The sequence below is a fragment of the Desmodus rotundus genome, chromosome 1 (genome assembly GCF_022682495.2).
Source record: "Desmodus rotundus isolate HL8 chromosome 1, HLdesRot8A.1, whole genome shotgun sequence".
In the NCBI taxonomy this organism is placed as follows: Eukaryota; Metazoa; Chordata; class Mammalia; order Chiroptera; family Phyllostomidae; genus Desmodus; species Desmodus rotundus.
Window position 1 is genome coordinate 5,606,899 of NC_071387.1, and position 16,357 is coordinate 5,623,255.

Here is a 16,357-nt window from a genome sequence, read left to right on the forward strand (position 1 = left end):
TCTGTCTCTTTATAAAATGTCCTCATCCTCTCCTGCCACAGTCTCGCTCCACATTGCGCTAATACCCTATTCCTGCTTGAAATCCAAAAGCGTGCCCCTTTCTCTCTCAGCAGCTATATGGTACTCTTATGCAATTTTGGCTCTGCCAAGTCACATGCCCACCTACGAGAGCCACTCCTGGGAGACAATGATATAGGGAACTGGTTTGGCCTTCTAGAGCAGGGGTGTCAGACTTATTTTTACCAGGGGCCACATCAGCCTCGTGGTTGCCTTCAAAAGGCCAAATGTAATTTCAACTCCTTAATAGTTAAGGAGTAGTTGCATTTACACAGTCCTAAAATTATTTTGGCCCTTTGAAGGCAACCATGAGACTGATGTGTCCCCCGGTGAAAATGAGCCTAACACCCCTGCTCTAGAGTCACGTGCCCAAGTGACTTCCCACCACCCTGTGGAGTGAGGGATCAGGCCGTTCACAATCACATGGGCTGGGGAAGAGTCAGTTCCCCAACAGAAAAAGCAACATGAGCTGACAAAAATAACAGATGTCCGAAGAGGATTACTGGAGGAGCTGGGGTGGGGGGCAATCTGATAGAAAAAGAAGGTGGGTATTGTATCAGTGGGGATGCAGATGAAAGGCAGAGCTGAAGAAGGAAGGCCCTGGGGTCACAGTTGGAGTTTGAACCTTGAATGACGAAGGCTCAGGCAAGTCCGCCTGGCAGGATGTAGGTGTTGCCTTAGACAGTCCTGTGCTGGACATTGTATTTCCATTATTCAATCTTCCCAACCACGTTAGGAGGGGATACTATTATCATCTCTGTTACATATACAGAAAACAGAGCTCAGAGGAGTTCTGTAATTCACCCAGGCTCACACAGATAGCAAGGGGCAGTACTGGCATTTCTGACCCTGACCCAAGTTGGGCCCCTCATAGCCAGAATCTACGCCACGGACCTCCACTTTGCTCTCATCCCGTTTACAATATATGATCATGAATAACAGCAAGGAGGTAAGAATGTCATCATGGAGCACACTTGGACGAGTACTGTCCCTCTCAGTCATCACATCCTTGAAACGCGCACAATTCTGCAACATGGAATCAAAACAAACACCTGGATTTTTGAAGCGCCCACGGAGCGGCACGCATGCGCGAGGCTGTGGGGTTGTGGAGAGGGGTGGAAGCTCAGTGAGGCGGGATCGAGCCTCACCGCTGCTCCAGCTTCCGAAAGTTACCTGGCTGGTGAGGACTGGGGGTGGGGGGAGTTACCGGCTGCGCACGCGCGCCTGCCACGCCTTCATCCTCTTCAGGCACCTGTTGGCTCGAGGTCCTACTCCGCCGCAGCTGCCACCCAATAGGCGGCCTCCCTGGCCCAATCTGGCCCCTCCCACCTCGAAGACTCGCCAATCCTCGGGCGGCCGCGGCCCCTCTCCTGGGAGTGCCCGCCCCTCTAGGCGCTTCTTCCGGGTGGGGCCCCGGGCCGAGGCTATGGCGCCCTGGGCGCTCCTCAGTCCTGGAGTCCTGGTACGGACCGGGCACACTGTGCTGACCTGGGGGATCACGCTGGTGCTCTTCCTGCATGATACCGGTGAGCCGGACCCCGCGCCACCCCGGACCCACCCGATCTCCCGTGGTTCCCCAGACGTTTCACTGGGTCTCACTGGGTCCCCTACCGAAGCTCCAGAGACCCTGGGATTCCACCCACCTCCGCCAGTCCCTGAGGCCCCTTACCCATTTGTCATTCCAAGAGCTTTCCACCTAATACCCAGTCAATCCCTAATTAATCCCAGCATCTTCCTGATCGCTGCCAGACTTCCTGTCCTTCCCAGGACCCATGCGATGGACACCAGATCCGATGACCGACTCAAGCCCCCATCTCCCCTGATCCCAGGACCCATCCGATCCTTCACCCTTCCCTCCCGTAAGATCAACTAGATCAAGGACTGGCATCATGCCCAGCCCTGTGGCCACTAGCTGCCCAAGTCCAGGCTCCCCACCCTCAGGCAAGAGAACACCTAATAGGGGAGTGGCCTGTCCTCCATGTCCCCATCCTTGCTTCTTGCCCTAGTAGTCCCCATTCACCCCACTGACCCTCCCCCACTTCCATCCCCTCTTTAGTTGCCACAGGCTGCCTCCAGCACAAGTTGTCAACCTGCCTCGCTCACTCCCACCCACGGCAACCCCCACACCTCCCTCCTTGCTTCAGCCTCAGACCCTGGACTGGGAGTGTTCTCACTTTCCTCCTAAGACCTTCTCAAGTCTCCTCCCTGGTCTTCGCCCTTTAGCCTAAAAACCTGTTCAGTCTCCCCATCAGAAAGGATCCCTCAACCCCCCATGTCTGCTCCCTTTGGCAATCAAGGGGCACCACATTTGTCCACTCTGCTGTCTGGCTGTCGCACACCCCGCACACCTTAGCCTCTGCACCCTGGCCAATCCACAGTCACCTCCGTGGGCTGGACCCTTCCTGGCCTGGGCCACCTTTGTGGCCCTCTTTGCAGAATCTAAGCAACAAGCCTGCCTGTCCTGCTGTCCTCTGTCTCTGTGCCACGGGGCATCTCAGACCTGGTGGAGCCAGAGGCGGGGATCCCTCCTTCCTCTCCCCCACATCCAGTCAGGCCTGGTCCCTTCACCCCCCGCACCTCCATCTGTCCATTCCCTCTCCACCTGTGCTACCTGTTCCCTGTTCCAGCTATCTTCCTCTCCCTCCTAGAGAGCCCTCTCCCTCGAGGCTTCCGCTCTGATCCATCTTCTCTCCACCCGGAAGGTTTCCAGAAACAGGTCTGACCCTGTAACCTTCTGCCTTTGCTTAGCCAGGGACATACTCCCCACCTCCAGCTGTACCTGCCCCCAAATGCACCTTCCCCCACACACCCTCCCATTCACCCCAGCCGGGCCTCACCCTCCTCCTCTGGCCTCTCCAGCACTGCGGCAGTGGGAAGAACAGGGGGAACTGTTCCTGCCCCTCACCTTCCTGCTCCTCGTGCTGGGCTCCCTGCTGCTGTACCTGGCTGTGTCACTCATGGACCCAGGCTACGTGAATGTCCAGCCCCAGCCCCAGGTAACCAGTGTGCCCCTGGGGACCTGAACCTTTCCTCCTACCAACATGGAATCCAAGGACCAATAACAGTCTCATCCCAGGCTCTGTGTGGAAGGCTTCTCTGGGGCATCTCAGTGCATCCTCTTGCCAGCCCTAGAACCCCATCCTACAATGAGGAAATTGCCAAGGCCCAGAGAGGGTATGCAATGGGCAAAGGTCACACAGCCTGGCTCAGTCCAGGGCACTGTGCTCTACTCTACCACCTCCATTACACACGGAATGGGCCCCAAGATGTGCCCGCCAGTGCCATCTGCCTCCCAAGGGGCCCTGTCTTATGCTCTGCCCCCATTTTCAGGAGGAGGACAAGGAGGAGCAGACAGCCATGGTTCCTCAGGCCATCCCCCTTCGGCGCTGCAGATACTGCATGGTGCTGGTGGGTGATGCAGGGACTTCCTGGGATGGGTCACGGGCAAGGTTGAGACTCTTAGACCTCCCCCTAACCCCTGTGCCTTGGCCTCACCCATCCAGGAAGGCCTCCCAGATTCAGGCCCCAGTCTCCTGCCCTCATCCCTTCCCTCACTGTTGGGGCCAGAGGGGAGCTGGTGTTGAGCCCGCCTCCCTCCCTGCCCACAGCAGCCCCTGCGGGCCCGACACTGCAGGGAGTGCCGTCGCTGTGTGCGCCGCTACGACCACCACTGCCCCTGGATGGAGAACTGCGTGGGGGAGCGCAACCACCCACTCTTTGTGGCCTACCTGGCGCTGCAGCTGGTGGTACTTCTGTGGGGCCTGTACCTGGCATGGTGGGTTCCACCACTGCCCTGGTGGGGGTGGGGGGGCGGGGGCAGGCTGCATGTGCCCACAGGTGTATACAGCCAGGGCTCCCTCTTCAAGGGCCTCCGACCCTCTCCCAAGTGGCCTGCCCCTCCTGGGCTCCCCAAGCTCTGGGCCCCCATCCCTATGCTGTCCTGCAGGTCTGGCCTCCAGTTCTTCCAGCCCTGGGGACTGTGGCTGCGGTCCAGCGGGCTCCTGTTTGCCACCTTCCTGCTGCTCTCCCTCCTCTCCATGGTGGCCGGCCTGCTCCTAGTCTCGCACCTCTACCTGGTGGCCAGCAACACCACCACCTGGGAGTTCGTCTCCTCGCACCGCATTGCCTACCTCCGCCAGCGCCCCGGCAACCCCTTCGACCATGGCCTGACCCGCAACCTGGCCCACTTCTTCTGTGGATGGCCCTCAGGGTCCTGGGAGGCCCTCTGGGCCGAGGAGGAGGAGGAAGAGGGTGAGGGCAGCAGCCAGGCTGTTTAGGGTTGCAGGAGGCAGAGCCGCCATCTTGTGCCTGAAAACCAGAGGGCTGACCCCAAGCGCCTGGGGCTCCTCACTTCTGCCCTGGCCTCCAGCCTCAGAGCAGAATGAACAACAAACCCTGCCGGTGGGGGGCACTTATGCCTCCAGAGGGGGAAGGGGAGGAGGAACACCTGTGTGGTGCCAGGGCATCAATGCGGGACTTCTGAGAGCTCCCCCCACCCCTAAGCCAGAATGTCTCCAATGCACAGTTTTATAAATTTAATAATCCATAAAGCAAGTCAAGTATTAAAAAAAACAAAACAAACCACTCCTTGCTGTGCCACCCTTTCTGGCCCAGGTCTGGCTGGGAGGCAGAGGAGGGGTAGGTGGCGGGGCGGGGAGCACTCTGCCCAGCACAGCACAGCCGCCTGGCCCCAGCTCAAGTCCCAAGGGCCGGTGAATACTAGGCAAGGCCTGGGCGTCCTGGGCAGGGCACAAAGCTGGGCAGACAGGTGAGTGAATGAGGCTCTAACAGTCTGGGTGGCGGGGGACAGGAACGCAGGAGAGGCCCTCAGGGCTCCAGGAATCGCTCTGACACAAAGTCGAAGTCCCGGAAGGCGGCCTGTTGGCGGGCAGTGAGGGGGCTGCGGGGGTCAGGCGGGGTCAAGGCAGGCGGCAACCCTGTGAACTCGCCCTCGAAGTAGCGCAGGTCTGTGGGGCCGCAGAGAGTGGGTGCGAAGGGGGGCTGGACAGTACGGGCGAGCAGAGCCTGCCAGTCGGTGGTCTGGGGACAAGGGCAGAGACGCCTGAGACCACAAAAATGGCTGCCCAACGGTCTCTCAACACCTCCCACCGTGCCAGGCCACTGGGACCACTGCGGCCGTGGCCACTCACCCTGAAGAAAGGCTGTGTCTTGATCTCCTCGGCGTCCTGCTCACCTGACCCCAGGCGCTTCTCCGGGCACTTCTGGAGGAGCTGGGCAGGACAGGTGCTCACCGAGGGTACTCAGCCCAGGCTCTGCCACCTCCCCAGGTGCCCCCAGGGGCCACGGGGCCCCCAAAATGACTGGTGACCACCAGCCCGTTTGCCGGGAGCAGCCATCCAGCCCAGCCCTGGACCCTGCAGTGATTACCTTCTTCTTTTTAAAAATAAAGTTTTTAAAAATCCTCTTCAAAGGATATGTTCAATGATTTTCAGAGAGAGGAAGGGAGAGAGAGAGAAATATTGACCCGGCCCCCTCCGTACGTGCCCTGACCAGGAATCAAACCCCAAACCTAGCTATGCACCCTGACCGGGAATCAAACCCGCAGCCTTTTGGTGTACAGGACAGCGCTCCAACCCACCGAGCAGCCTGGCCAGGAACAGTGATTACCTTCTGAATGAGCTCGAGCCCTTGCACTGACAAGAAGCGGGGATATGGTGCATCCGCATTGACGATGCAGTCAAACACCTCCTCCTCGGTGTCCCCCGGGAATGGGCACTGCGGGAACGGGGGCTCAGCAGGGTGCATGGGCCACCCCCTCCCCACCCTGACCTAGAGGCCCCAGCAGCCCAGGTCCAGCACTCACCTCGCCCACCAGCATCTCATACAGCAGCACACCCAGCCCCCACCAGTCCACGGCCCGTGTATAGGCCTCCTGGGTCAGCACCTCAGGGGCCAGGAACTCTGGGGTTCCGCAGAAGGTGCTGGTCCGATCCCCAAAGCCAATCCCTGCAAACCAACAGCCACACCAATGCCGGCTCAGTGTGTCTGGCCCACAGTAACCTCTGTGGTTGCAAGAACCAACAGCCAACCCCTCTGTCCCCATGTACCGAATCTATGCCAAGCCCTGCCCCCACTCTCGGAGGTGGGGATGGTTTTTATGCCATCTGAGGGAGGAGGGAGCTGAGTCTCAGCCAAGCTCACATGTCAAGGTCACGAAGAAGGCAGAACCGAGTGCCTTCTCCCAGCTCTGAGCACAGGCTCTCCCTTGGGCCAAGGGCAAGCTAGGGCTCTTTAAGAGCTTGTAGGACTGGGAAGGGAGCACCAATGTGTCCAGCTGGTCCCTGGAATGAGGGTAGTGGTGGGGAGATTTCCCAGGAGACGGCACTTGCCCACCACCCTGCTGGCCTAACTGGGTGCAGAAGGCCGGAGGACATGGGGTCCTGGACCGGAGACACCCACCTTCCTTACACAGCCCAAAGTCTGCGATCTTCAGGAAACCCTGGGCATCTAGCAGAAGGTTATCCAGCTTCAGGTCCCTGCAGGTGAGGGGGCAGGTCAAGGGGGCCTCTGGGACAGCGGCCCAGGAGGGCAGCGCCTGCTCCCTCGCCACTCCCCCAGCATCTCAGGGGCAGGTTACCTGTAAATGATCTTCTTCTCATGTAAGAACTGCAGCCCCAGGACCACACAGGCCAGGTAGAACCTGGAGGGGATGTAGGGGGAGTTTAGGTCCAGGTCTGTGGGGGGAGGGCGGGGAACCTCAAGGATGGCCATGGCCTGGGGACACTCAGTGTTCCCCGCCAGAGTCAGATGGGGGACGAGCCTCATGCTGGGGCTCGGGAACGAGCCTCATAGAGGGAACAGCCCCAAGATTGTCCCAAAGCCGACAGCACACCCTTCCTGGGAACCTAGGTTGTGCCGGGACGATGCCGAGCTCTTACACCTTTTCTCCCAGCCTGCTCCCAGCAGCCTGCATGCCTCTCTTCCACCCGAGGATGTGAGACTCCAGGTAAGTGACATGCCCGGGGTCACACAGCTAGTGGCAGAGCTGATGAGCCCAGACTCCAGAGCCTGCACTCTGATGGATGAGAAATAACTCCAGCTGCTAGTCACTTACTGTTCACTGGCCCCTGGGCTCCGTAATTCATAAATATTAGGCTCGTGTATGCTATAAGCCTACGGAACAGTTATTATTAAGCCAATTCATAGCTACGTAAACTGAGGCTCAAGGTCACAAATGCTGTGAGAGTTGATAAAAAGGATTTGAACCAAGGCCTCCCCGACTCCCTGCTCTTCTGCTGATGGGTGCCTGGAGGAAGCAGGGTGAGGGGACCCGGGGATAGGGAACCAGGGAAGGCTTGTTGGAAGAGGCAGACAAGAGGAATGGAAACCCACCGGGCCTGGGGCTCCGGGAAAACGTCCTCATGGATCTGCATCATGAGGTCACCACCGGGCGCAAACTCAGTCACGAAGCAGGCGTGGCTGGCGGTCTGGAAGCAGGCAAGGAGCGACAGCAGGAAGGGGTGCCCCGTGCGGCCCACAGCCTCCAGGATCCGCTTCTCACAGTACAGGCTGCAGGGGCCGTGGGTTTCAGAGGGAAGGAACACCTCCCCAGCTGTGCCCTGCCACCCCCAGGACACCCCAAGCTCAGTGCGTCTTCAGTCGGGGTGCCAGGCAGCTACACCGAGTGAAGGTTTCTGTTCATTGGGGGCTCACACGGGTCAGTTAACCTGCACAACCATCACCGTCCCACTTTACAGATGAGGAAACTGAAGTGCAGAGATGAGAGGGGACCTACCCAAGGGCACCCCATTACCTGTAGGTGCTAAGAAGAGAACCCAGGCCCTGCTGGCCCCAGAGAGTTACCACTGTGAAGCCCCAGGAGCCTTCTGGTGCCAAGAGCCCAGGCCAGCTGGCCCGGGCACCCTCCAGGCCAGGTGCTCCATGGCGTCACTACACACCTCTCCATCTCGTCCCGGCTCAGCACCTCCTGCTTCTTCAGCGCTTTGATGGCGTAGTATTTCCCCGTCCCCTTGAACTGCACCAGGAGGACCTGGGGACCAGAGAAAGGCTGGGCTCCAGGTGGGCAGTGCAGGGGAGCCTTTACGCCCCTCGCCCACTATCTAATGACTACAGTGTCCTCACAGCTAGTGTGCTGAGGGCTGCCCACCCTCTCCACTGCACCCTCCTCAGTCCACTACCTTCCCGAAGTGTCCCCGACCCAGCACGGCCAAGCAGCGGAAGTCCTGAAGCCGGGGCGGTTTCCTGCAAGAGAGAAGGCACAGGAAGCCCCCTGAGACTAGGGCTGGGCTCCATCAAGAGCTGCTCCAAACCCTCTCTGGCCAGGCCAGCCTATCCCCACAAACAGGCCTGGAGAGCCTGGTTGGGGCTCCTAGGACAGCAGCTGCCTAGAGTCTGGCATACAGCCGGAGCTCAATAACGTTGGTTCAGCCCTGGCTGGGTAGTTCAGGTGGTTATAGCATCATCCTGATACGCCCAAGTTGCGGATTCCCAAGTCAGGGCACATACAAAAATCAACCAATGAGTGCATAAATAAGTGGAATAACAAACCAATGTTTCTCTCTCAAATCAATAAATAAAAATCTTTAATGATAATGATAATCATAATAATAATAATAATAATAATAATGTTGGTTCAGAGAGTCAGAACCTGAGAGCGAGCCAGCGAGTATGCCCAGCAGCCGCGGGACATTTGAATGGATACGCAAACCCTCAAGCGAGCGGACGATGTCTCAGACAGGAAGGTGACGAGGGTACCTGGCGGCTGAGGCTGGTGGAGACGGCCTGAGTCGAGTCCTGGGCTCCATGTGGGGGCGTTTGGTGCGCTGTGAGGGCAGAGGGGCTCAGGGCAGAGCAGGGCGTCCTTCCTCTCTCCCTCCAGCTCAGCCACACCCAGCCCAGCACCCCCAGAGCCCCCAGCCCCTCTCACCGGCGTCTCCTCGAGTGTTGGCCCCCGGGGCAGGTAGAGGCGTGGGGGCTTGGGTGGGGGCCTCATCTCGTCTCCCAAGGGGGTCTTCTTGGGTGGGATATTACTGTGGGGGGGAAGCAGACACAGATGGGGCACAAGCAGATGGAACAGCTGGGGGAAAGACACACAGCCATGCGGAGAGATAGACAGGAGCAGAAGGTGAGCAACAGGGACAGACAGACAGACACTGACAGCCCGCGGAGAGGCGGACCTCAGAGCCGCAGGCAGTCTGGGGTGAGGTGGCTCCTCACCTGGGCGAGGCAGGGGTGGCGGCCCCCCGAGCTGTGGCCGGGGTCTGGGGGCACCCTTTGGGAGGGCTGACCGTGCTTGGGGAGCTGCAGGGGGGCAGCAGGTTCATGACCAAGCGCCCCCAGGCTGCCATGCTGAGGTTCATCTGGGAAGCCCTCAGGAAGTCCTGACCTGGAGCAAAGGGGGGTTCAATCCCAGGGCCCCTGACACCCCTTCCCTCTTCCCTACATGCACACTCCTCTCCTGTCCATACCCCTGCGTTTAGAGAAAATGCGTTTCTGCCTCTGCAGCCGGGGCCTCCTCTCAATGACAGGGTCACAGAAGGTTACCTGTGGGGGCAGAGGGCAGGGCTGAAGGCCAGTCCCCTCCTACCCCACCTGCCATGGGCACCTCCCCCAGCTCCAGGGTCCCAGCCTGAGCCCCCAGTGTCAACGGTGCAAGAGTCAAAAGGGCCCAGAGAGATGGATTCAACGTCTTCATTGCAACCAGTGGGGAAACTGAGGCCTGGAGAAGTGAGGCACTTGTCCAAGGTCACACATGAAGCAGGACAGTCAGGACAAGGACTCAGGCTTCTGGATTCCCATGAGGTTTGCAGAGGTGGCCTGGGAATCTGTTCCTGGAGACCTCCTTCCTCCAGGCCCCCGTTCCCACTCCTCTGCTCAGGGCAGGAGGTGGGGTCATACAGTCTCCAAGGGCCCCTAGCTCTGGTGGAGCCAGGAGCCCATGAGGTCAGAAGGCAGGGGTCAGTGGGCACCTGGGCAAAGAGCAGTCCCTGTGGCACCAGGCTGAGGGTCAGCTGGTGACAGGCATTGTCCAGGAAGTCCTCCAGCCGCAGGAAGGCCACACCACACAGCTGTCGCCAGTCCCGCCAGCGCACCCCAACCTCCAGCTCTCGGGCCTGCATTGGAAAGGTCAGGCTGGAAATGCGGCACAACGCCAGCCTCTACCTGGCTGGCCTTCCACCACATGTCCCGAGGTCACCCCTGGCCTCACAAGGGCCAGCCTCACCCGCTCCAGGGGGATGACAAAGGTCTCGTCCCAGGACTGCCTGGCCACAGGCCCCCAACCCGTCTGGCCCACAACACGATTGTCCACCTTCAGCACGGCCAGCACCTCACCTGCAGGGCCAGAACCAGGGCTCAGGGCAGGCCAGGAGTGGGGGTCCTTTGCTTCCTCCCACAACTCCCTGCAGCCCCCTACTCACTGGCCAGCTCGCCTCCGCCACGCTGCTGCCTGGTCCTGCCCCGAAGCCAGCCTGGCGAGGGGCTCCCGGCCAGTGCGGCCCCGGGGGATCGGCCGGGCACAGCTGTCAGCAGCTGCTCACAGCCCAGGAGGCGGACCTGCAGCGTCCCTGTGGGGAACACGGGTGTGGGGGGGGGGGGAGGAGATGTCATCAGGTGCCATCCTCCCAGGGCCACTACCAGTGGGCTCCTGGAGCCCCAGAAAGGCTCCCTTCTCCAGGAGATGGCTGAGTCACAGCCTACCCATGGGAAGCCTTTGCAACCTCTGCTACCCTCTATGAGGACCGGCCTACCTGCCCCTCCCAAGCCCCGACCATGAGGTGGGGGCAGCAGGGACCCACAGGCAAAGGAGCAAGACTCAGACCTCAGCCAGGTCACGTGGAGCCACAGTGTGTGACGCCATGCTGCCCCAGGCGCAGGACCTGGGGGGCCCGTGGCACACATGAGAGCTTGGGGAGCAGGAAGCCTGGCTGCCTGTCCTATCTGCCCCTCCTCCCTAGGCCTCAGTCTCCCCATCTATACAGAGGAAATGAGTCCCAGCTCTGTCCCACCTCCCACAAGGGCTTCAAAGAGTGTTTTGCCAACCAAGTGGACTCATTTTTAGGGTCACTAGACTTTGTCCCTCGAAGGGGAGAAGACACAGCAGGATACTAGCCATTTTTGAGGAAGTAAACTGGGCCAAAGAGCACCATTTAGAGAGTCCAGGCCTGCGGATTACATTCCCAGGGACCTTATCAAAAAGGCAGTGGCCAGGGTTGGAAGATTCTCTTGGGAAGAACAGGGAACTAAGGTGTTTATCCCGGACACAGGATACGCAGTGGCCCCAAGTAGCTCACTTCGAGGCCTTTAACAAGCCATTTCCCCTGCCTTTCCCAACTCGTCCATTTGGCCAAACCCCATATGCTCTTCAAGGCCAAGCTCAGATACCATCTCCTCCAGGAAGCATTCCTGATGCCCCAAGGCCAGGTGAGGGGGCCCATCCAGCCCCTGAACTTCCCCTTCTCAGCTCTGCTCGCAATGGGATCGGCCTGTGTGTCCCTGCACCGTCTCTGAGCAGGAAGGCGCCGGGCCCTCTCGCTGGTGCTGTGTCCTAAGCGGGGAAGCTCAGGGCTTCCAAAGTTGGCACTCCGAGATTATTCACTGATTGCAATTCAGCTGCCACTATAAGGAGACAGGTCCCGCTTAGAATAAGAAAGAACTCTGTACTAGTCCACGCTGCCCAGGGCTGTGAGCTCCCTACCACTGGCACTTTAAGTGTTACCATGGTTACTCACTGACATAATCGCTTCACTGACAGAGCGCTAATTGTGCCCGCAGAGTGCACGCCACATGCGACAAACAACGCACTGCATTTTCACAGCAACCCCACGTAGTAGGTGCTGGTATCTTCCCCATTTTACAGATGGATAAACTGAGGTTTGCAGAAAGGATGTCAACTGCCCAAGGACACACAGCGAGGGGGGGTGGGGCCAGGATTGGAGCCCTTCTCCAAAGTTCTTCCCCACTGTATTTCAGAGTCCTTTCTGAAGGGAAGGAGAGCTCTGAGGTGGGAGGGACTCCTGGCTACCTGTCATGGAGGTGGGCTTTACAAGCGCCCCTGAAGGCGGGGGATTCCCAGACACAGCAGTCCGCAGCTCCCGGGCCACTCTGCCACGCAGGGGGTGGGCAGGAGGCAGCGCCTCCAGCAGTTGCTCCAAGGCTAGCCGCAGGAGGTCCAGTTTCTGGGAGGACTCCTGGAGCTGGGCCTGAGCCTGCAGAGGGGACACAGGCCCATGGGGTATGGGGACATGGGGGCAGTGCCTCAGGCTGTCTGTAGACAGCCCTGTAAGGTCTAGACAGAACGAGCCTCCCGTTTCCCCACTGCTACCCCGCACAGCCACGGCCATGCCGCCTCCCGCCACTGCAGAGGGTGAACGGGAACAAGGAGACACTTAGAGAGGAGTGACCACGGGAGGGGACGATGGTCTGACCTCGGCCAGCGCCTTGCGGTCCTGCGTTCGCCGGCTACCCAGCAGCTTCACCACATTCTTGGCACCCTTGGCCACGGCAGCCTCAATGCGCAGTCGGTGCCTCAGCTCCTCTGCCAGCAGCTCGGGACCTGGGAGGAGGGTCAGCCCTCAGGCCTGTGCCCTGCTCTGCCCTGCCCATCCCCACTTCTCAAGGCCTCACCTGGCTCAGGGGACCCACTGGCCTCCAGGCTGCTAATCTTCATTCGCAGCAGGGCCACCTTCAGCTGGCTGTCCCGCAGCATCTGCTGGGCAGCTGCCAGGAGCTTCCTCCCCTAGGGGGTCGTGACATACGCTAGCCCAGAGCCTCCCAGGTCAGACCAGGGACTGCAGCGCAGCCTCCCCCATCAGACCAGGAGTGAAGCCAAGTCTCCCTCACTAGGCCAGATAAAGAGCCAAGCCTCCCTTGTGAGACAAGTCTGGGGCAGAGCCTCCCCATGAGACCAGATAAGGGCTGAGGTCAAGCCTCCTGCATCCTATCAGGACTGAGCTCCCCACATCATGCAGGGAGCTGCGGCTGGGGCCCTGGGGCCGGGGCCGGGCCTTCCCCGCTGGACTGGGAGCTTGTGTTGTGGCTTTTCTGTTAGACTAGGGTGCAAACCATGCCTTTCCCCACCAAGCTGGGATCTGGGACTAAGCCTCTCCCATCAGACTAAGATTTAGGACTGTGTCTGCCTCACAGGGTCAATGGTTGAGTGACATTTCCCTTTCAGATAGAGGCTGGAACAGCCCCTCCCTGAATAATCTGAGAGCCAAATCTCTCCGCATCAGAGCCCAGGAGCCTTACCTTGGGCGTGCCGCTGGCATAGGTGTGGGTCATGTTCTCAGCCCCCTGCTTTACCTTCAGCTCCACCTGCAGCTGCCTCTGTAGAGCCTCCAGGTGCCGGGCCCTCGGCTGCTCTGCCAGAGGCTGGGGTCCTGGGGCCACGGGTTCTGTGGGCACGAAGTGTGGGGCCCATGAAACCCTCACCCACAGCCCAGCTCTCTCCTCCCTCCTGTCCTGGACAGGGGCTGCCTTGGGAGGCTATGCAAGTGGTCAGGGCCAAGGAGCCGGACTGGCCTGGTGCCTCCTGTCCCCAGGGGTCTGCACTCACCAGCTGCGGGGCCAGGCAGTAGGATGCGGGTGTGGAGCTCCTGCAGTTCTCCGTGCAGCTGCTCCAGACGGCGGTTGGAGGACCTGAGCAGCTGCTGCACGTGGCCCAGGTGGCGGCGGTCCGTGGCCACCCGCCGCAGGTTCTCCACACCCTCCTTGATTTTTAGCTCCTTCTGGATGGCCCGGCGGATCACCTCTTTCTCGTCCTCTGGTGGCCGCTGGCCTGCCGCAGGCTGTGGAATGGCAGAGGACCATACTACTCAGTGCCCGCCGCCATCAGCCTCAGCTCACCAGACAGTGCAGGAGGGCAGCGCAACAGCACCCAGGACCCACATGCAGGGTTTGGGAAGTGCCTCGGGCTGCAGAGCTAGCACCCCTAAGCCAGGTGGAAACCCCGGGCTCTGTATGCATCCAGCCCAGGCTCCTTTCCCCTGCATTAGAAAGAAGGGTGAGGGGAAAAACCCGGCACTCGTATGTGGTGCTACTGGGCGTCAGGGTCTAAGAGCTTTGCATACACGAACTCATCTATCCTGACATCAATCCCAGGGGGTAGGGGAAGTTACCATTCCCACTGTAAAGGAGAGAAAACAGACACAGAGCGTGGTTGTGTGATCTGCCTGAGGTCACAACAAGGAGGAGATGCCACCCCCTCTGGGGCCCCAGCCCCTCCCTGCCAGCCATGCTTCATTGGGCTGCTGCTGTAAGGCTGGGGATTTCGGGCGAAGATTTGGGGCCAGAAAAGAGGCGAGGGATTCACTCAAGGTCAGGGGCAGGTTCCCCTGATGCCTCAGGTAGCAAAGCAGAGACACGCCGAAGGACTGGGAAGGTCTCCAGGGTCCCATCGCCAGCTCAGCTCCTGGGAGGAAGTCGGCTTTCTCATGACTTCAGCCCAGGTCGGAGCAAGGAAGAGGCCCTTTCCAACCTGCGGTGCCGAGGCTGACCTCAGCCCAGGGTAACCCGTGACACCGCCCAGGGACTCTCGCCCCTTACCTCTCGGCTCTCCATCTCCTGGGCCCAGTGGAAGGGTGGCCACCCCAGCCTCAGGGACCCCCACCCCCCACCCCAGGCCTCTGTGCCCGGCTGGCCAGGCGGTCAGAGGAGAGGGGTGGGGCTCAGGAAATCCTTTGCCGGCTCTAGGCGAGAAGGCCAGAGCCAAAAGCCTGAGCAAACAAAGATCCCATGGAGCTGGGGGCCCGGCCACCGGGGTCCTGAGTCACCCAGCTTGCCACTGCTGGGCGGAGGTTCACAGGAAATAGGAAAATGTGTACAAGTCACCGCTGGAACAGGCGGAGGGACCTCCGGAGGAAGAGGGTGGGTGGGAGAAACGCAGCCCTGAAGGCTGCCTAAGCACTTGGGGGTGGGGGAGCGGTACTCAAGGAGCCTAGTGGGGGCCACCTCACCCTCGAGAATGGCCCAGACTCTGTCTACTCTGGCTGGACTCCGGCCCTGTGCGCACACAGCTCCCCCATTTGCTCTGGACTAGAACGCCATCTCTTCCGTCCAATCACAGATATGAACACAGCCTTGGCCCCTGTACCCACGCGTGCCTGTTGCCCAGGTCTGGCAGGAACCCGATCCCCTCACCTCAGGGCTGGAACCCTCTGGGTACTCGCAGGTTCTCGCCCAGGCGCTGAGCTGGGCGCCTCCGCCTGGGGACCACACTCCTCACGGGCCATATGCTCTGGGAAGGACCCCCACCCACCCAAATGTGCAAAGGGCCCCTTCTCCCGGCCCACACGCATTCTTCTCCCCTTAGGTCGCTCCCGAATGCGTCCACAGGGACCTCCCTTTTGCTTTTCCTCACTGGTTCCCATTGGCCTTAGAGTCCTACCTGAAAGAAGCTATTTTGGGAAACTTTGGGGCCCACCCTGGTGCCTCTGACTGAGGATTCAGGCGTGCTCAAAGGCTGGCCTGGCTGGAAGTTGTGAGTCACTTGGAGTGATTTGGGGACGTTTCCAGGGCATGAACGACTTACCCCAGTGCGCAGTTATGCCCTGAGAAGGGGTAGAGGGACACGGGGCAGGAGCTGGGAAAGGACACAGCGCGAGGCTGGTGACACCGCCAGAGGCTTCCCCCGCCCCACTCGGCCCGCGCCCGCAGCCCGGCCTCTCCCGGAGCCGTTCACCTGCCGCGGCGCCCCCTCCTCCATGGCGCCACTGCGACCGCTCGGCCCCTCCTTCCACCAGTCCGGTTCCGGAAGCCCCGGCCCCTCCGCCGAGACTTTCAAAACTTGAAACTTCCCGGGAAGCGGCGCCGGAGCCGCGGGATCGGGCGCCCCCTCCCGAGATCCGCTGGCCTTCCAGGTACCTGGGATCAGCACCACCCCTCGGCCGCGCCAGGTCGGCTCTCGGGACTCCATCCTGAACACGAGGCCACAGCGCCTCCCCCGGATCACACGTTCCCTGGGATTTCGGACCCGGCGCCCCCTCTCCTGAGGCCGTAGTTCCCTCTCGGTGGCACCGACCCCCGTCCCTGGATAGAAAGGCCAGAAGGGGCATTTCCCGCGCTGGGGTTCTCTGGTTGCCCCACCGCGTGCTTAGAGGGGCGGGTCCGAGTGGAGACAGCGCCGCCTACCGGCCGCGGGGCTCTGCCTGTGTGACCGGTCCACTCCAGGCCGGGTCTGCCTCCTCTTCCTCGGAACCCTACTAGGACCTGGCTCCGCCCCTAAAGGTCTCTTCCTTTCAGATGTGGTTGGTGTAAAAAGGGCTAATCCCAAACCTGTCACCCCCACGAAATCTTGGTCCTTGTCTAGAGTCACTATAAA

The 16,357-nt window shown here is 60.4% G+C and overlaps 2 protein-coding genes and 1 long non-coding RNA gene across 9 annotated transcripts; 2 read left to right on the forward strand and 1 right to left on the reverse strand.

Moving 5' to 3' along the window:
- Positions 1 to 1,441: 1,441 nt before the first annotated feature.
- ZDHHC12 (zinc finger DHHC-type palmitoyltransferase 12) lies at positions 1,442 to 4,638 on the forward strand. 5 transcript variants are annotated; one of them, XM_024562156.3, is made up of 5 exons: positions 1,442 to 1,583; positions 2,917 to 3,053; positions 3,388 to 3,465; positions 3,666 to 3,832; positions 3,964 to 4,638. In XM_024562156.3, the coding sequence occupies exons 1-5, from the start codon at positions 1,484 to 1,486 to the stop codon at positions 4,310 to 4,312; spliced, it is 831 nt and encodes a 276-aa protein (XP_024417924.1). In that variant the 5' UTR covers positions 1,442 to 1,483; the 3' UTR covers positions 4,313 to 4,638. The 5 variants fall into 5 exon arrangements, with proteins under 5 accessions (XP_024417924.1, XP_024417922.1, XP_024417923.1 ...); XM_024562154.3 differs by having other exon boundaries at positions 4,004 to 4,638; XM_024562155.3 differs by having other exon boundaries at positions 3,666 to 3,803; positions 4,004 to 4,638.
- Positions 4,589 to 16,096, reverse strand: PKN3 (protein kinase N3). 3 transcript variants are annotated; one of them, XM_024562151.4, is made up of 22 exons: positions 15,719 to 15,880; positions 13,595 to 13,826; positions 13,288 to 13,433; positions 12,664 to 12,775; positions 12,465 to 12,592; positions 12,062 to 12,245; positions 10,458 to 10,604; positions 10,262 to 10,371; positions 10,008 to 10,151; positions 9,507 to 9,582; positions 9,256 to 9,424; positions 8,966 to 9,068; positions 8,794 to 8,861; positions 8,217 to 8,280; positions 7,977 to 8,068; positions 7,411 to 7,587; positions 6,656 to 6,718; positions 6,478 to 6,554; positions 5,882 to 6,024; positions 5,686 to 5,793; positions 5,208 to 5,288; positions 4,589 to 5,097 (listed from the first exon to the last, which is right to left on the reverse strand). In XM_024562151.4, exons 1-22 carry the CDS (start codon positions 15,740 to 15,742, stop codon positions 4,885 to 4,887), a joined length of 2,661 nt encoding a protein of 886 aa, XP_024417919.3. In that variant the 5' UTR covers positions 15,743 to 15,880; the 3' UTR covers positions 4,589 to 4,884. The 3 variants fall into 3 exon arrangements, with proteins under 3 accessions (XP_024417919.3, XP_053775969.1, XP_045052872.2); XM_053919994.2 differs by lacking the exon at positions 15,719 to 15,880 and adding an exon at positions 15,901 to 16,096 and having other exon boundaries at positions 4,589 to 5,288; XM_045196937.3 differs by having other exon boundaries at positions 4,589 to 5,288.
- Positions 6,499 to 7,833, forward strand: LOC123479923 (uncharacterized). Its single transcript, XR_006655745.2, has 3 exons — positions 6,499 to 6,560; positions 6,928 to 7,024; positions 7,776 to 7,833. It is a non-coding gene; the product is annotated as an uncharacterized lncRNA (long non-coding RNA).
- Positions 16,097 to 16,357: the final 261 nt, after the last annotated feature.

Bases quoted from the DNA above. Each gene is read 5' to 3' on its own strand.
- ZDHHC12 (XM_024562156.3), top strand. From the start codon at position 1,484: ATGGCGCCCTGGGCGCTCCTCAGTCCTGGAGTCCTGGTACGGACCGGG. The intron at 3,466-3,665 runs GTGGGTGATGCA...CCCTGCCCACAG, and splicing joins GCAGATACTGCATGGTGCTG to CAGCCCCTGCGGGCCCGACA. The intron at 3,833-3,963 runs GTGGGTTCCACC...CCCCTCCTGGGC, and splicing joins TGGGGCCTGTACCTGGCATG to TCCCCAAGCTCTGGGCCCCC.
- PKN3 (XM_045196937.3), bottom strand. From the start codon at position 15,742: ATGGAGGAGGGGGCGCCGCGGCAG. The intron at 6,025-6,477 runs GTGGGTGTCTCC...GTTGGTTTGCAG, and splicing joins CTTTGGGCTGTGTAAGGAAG to GGATTGGCTTTGGGGATCGG. The intron at 5,289-5,685 runs GTAATCACTGTT...TGTCCTGCCCAG, and splicing joins GGCTCGAGCTCATTCAGAAG to CTCCTCCAGAAGTGCCCGGA.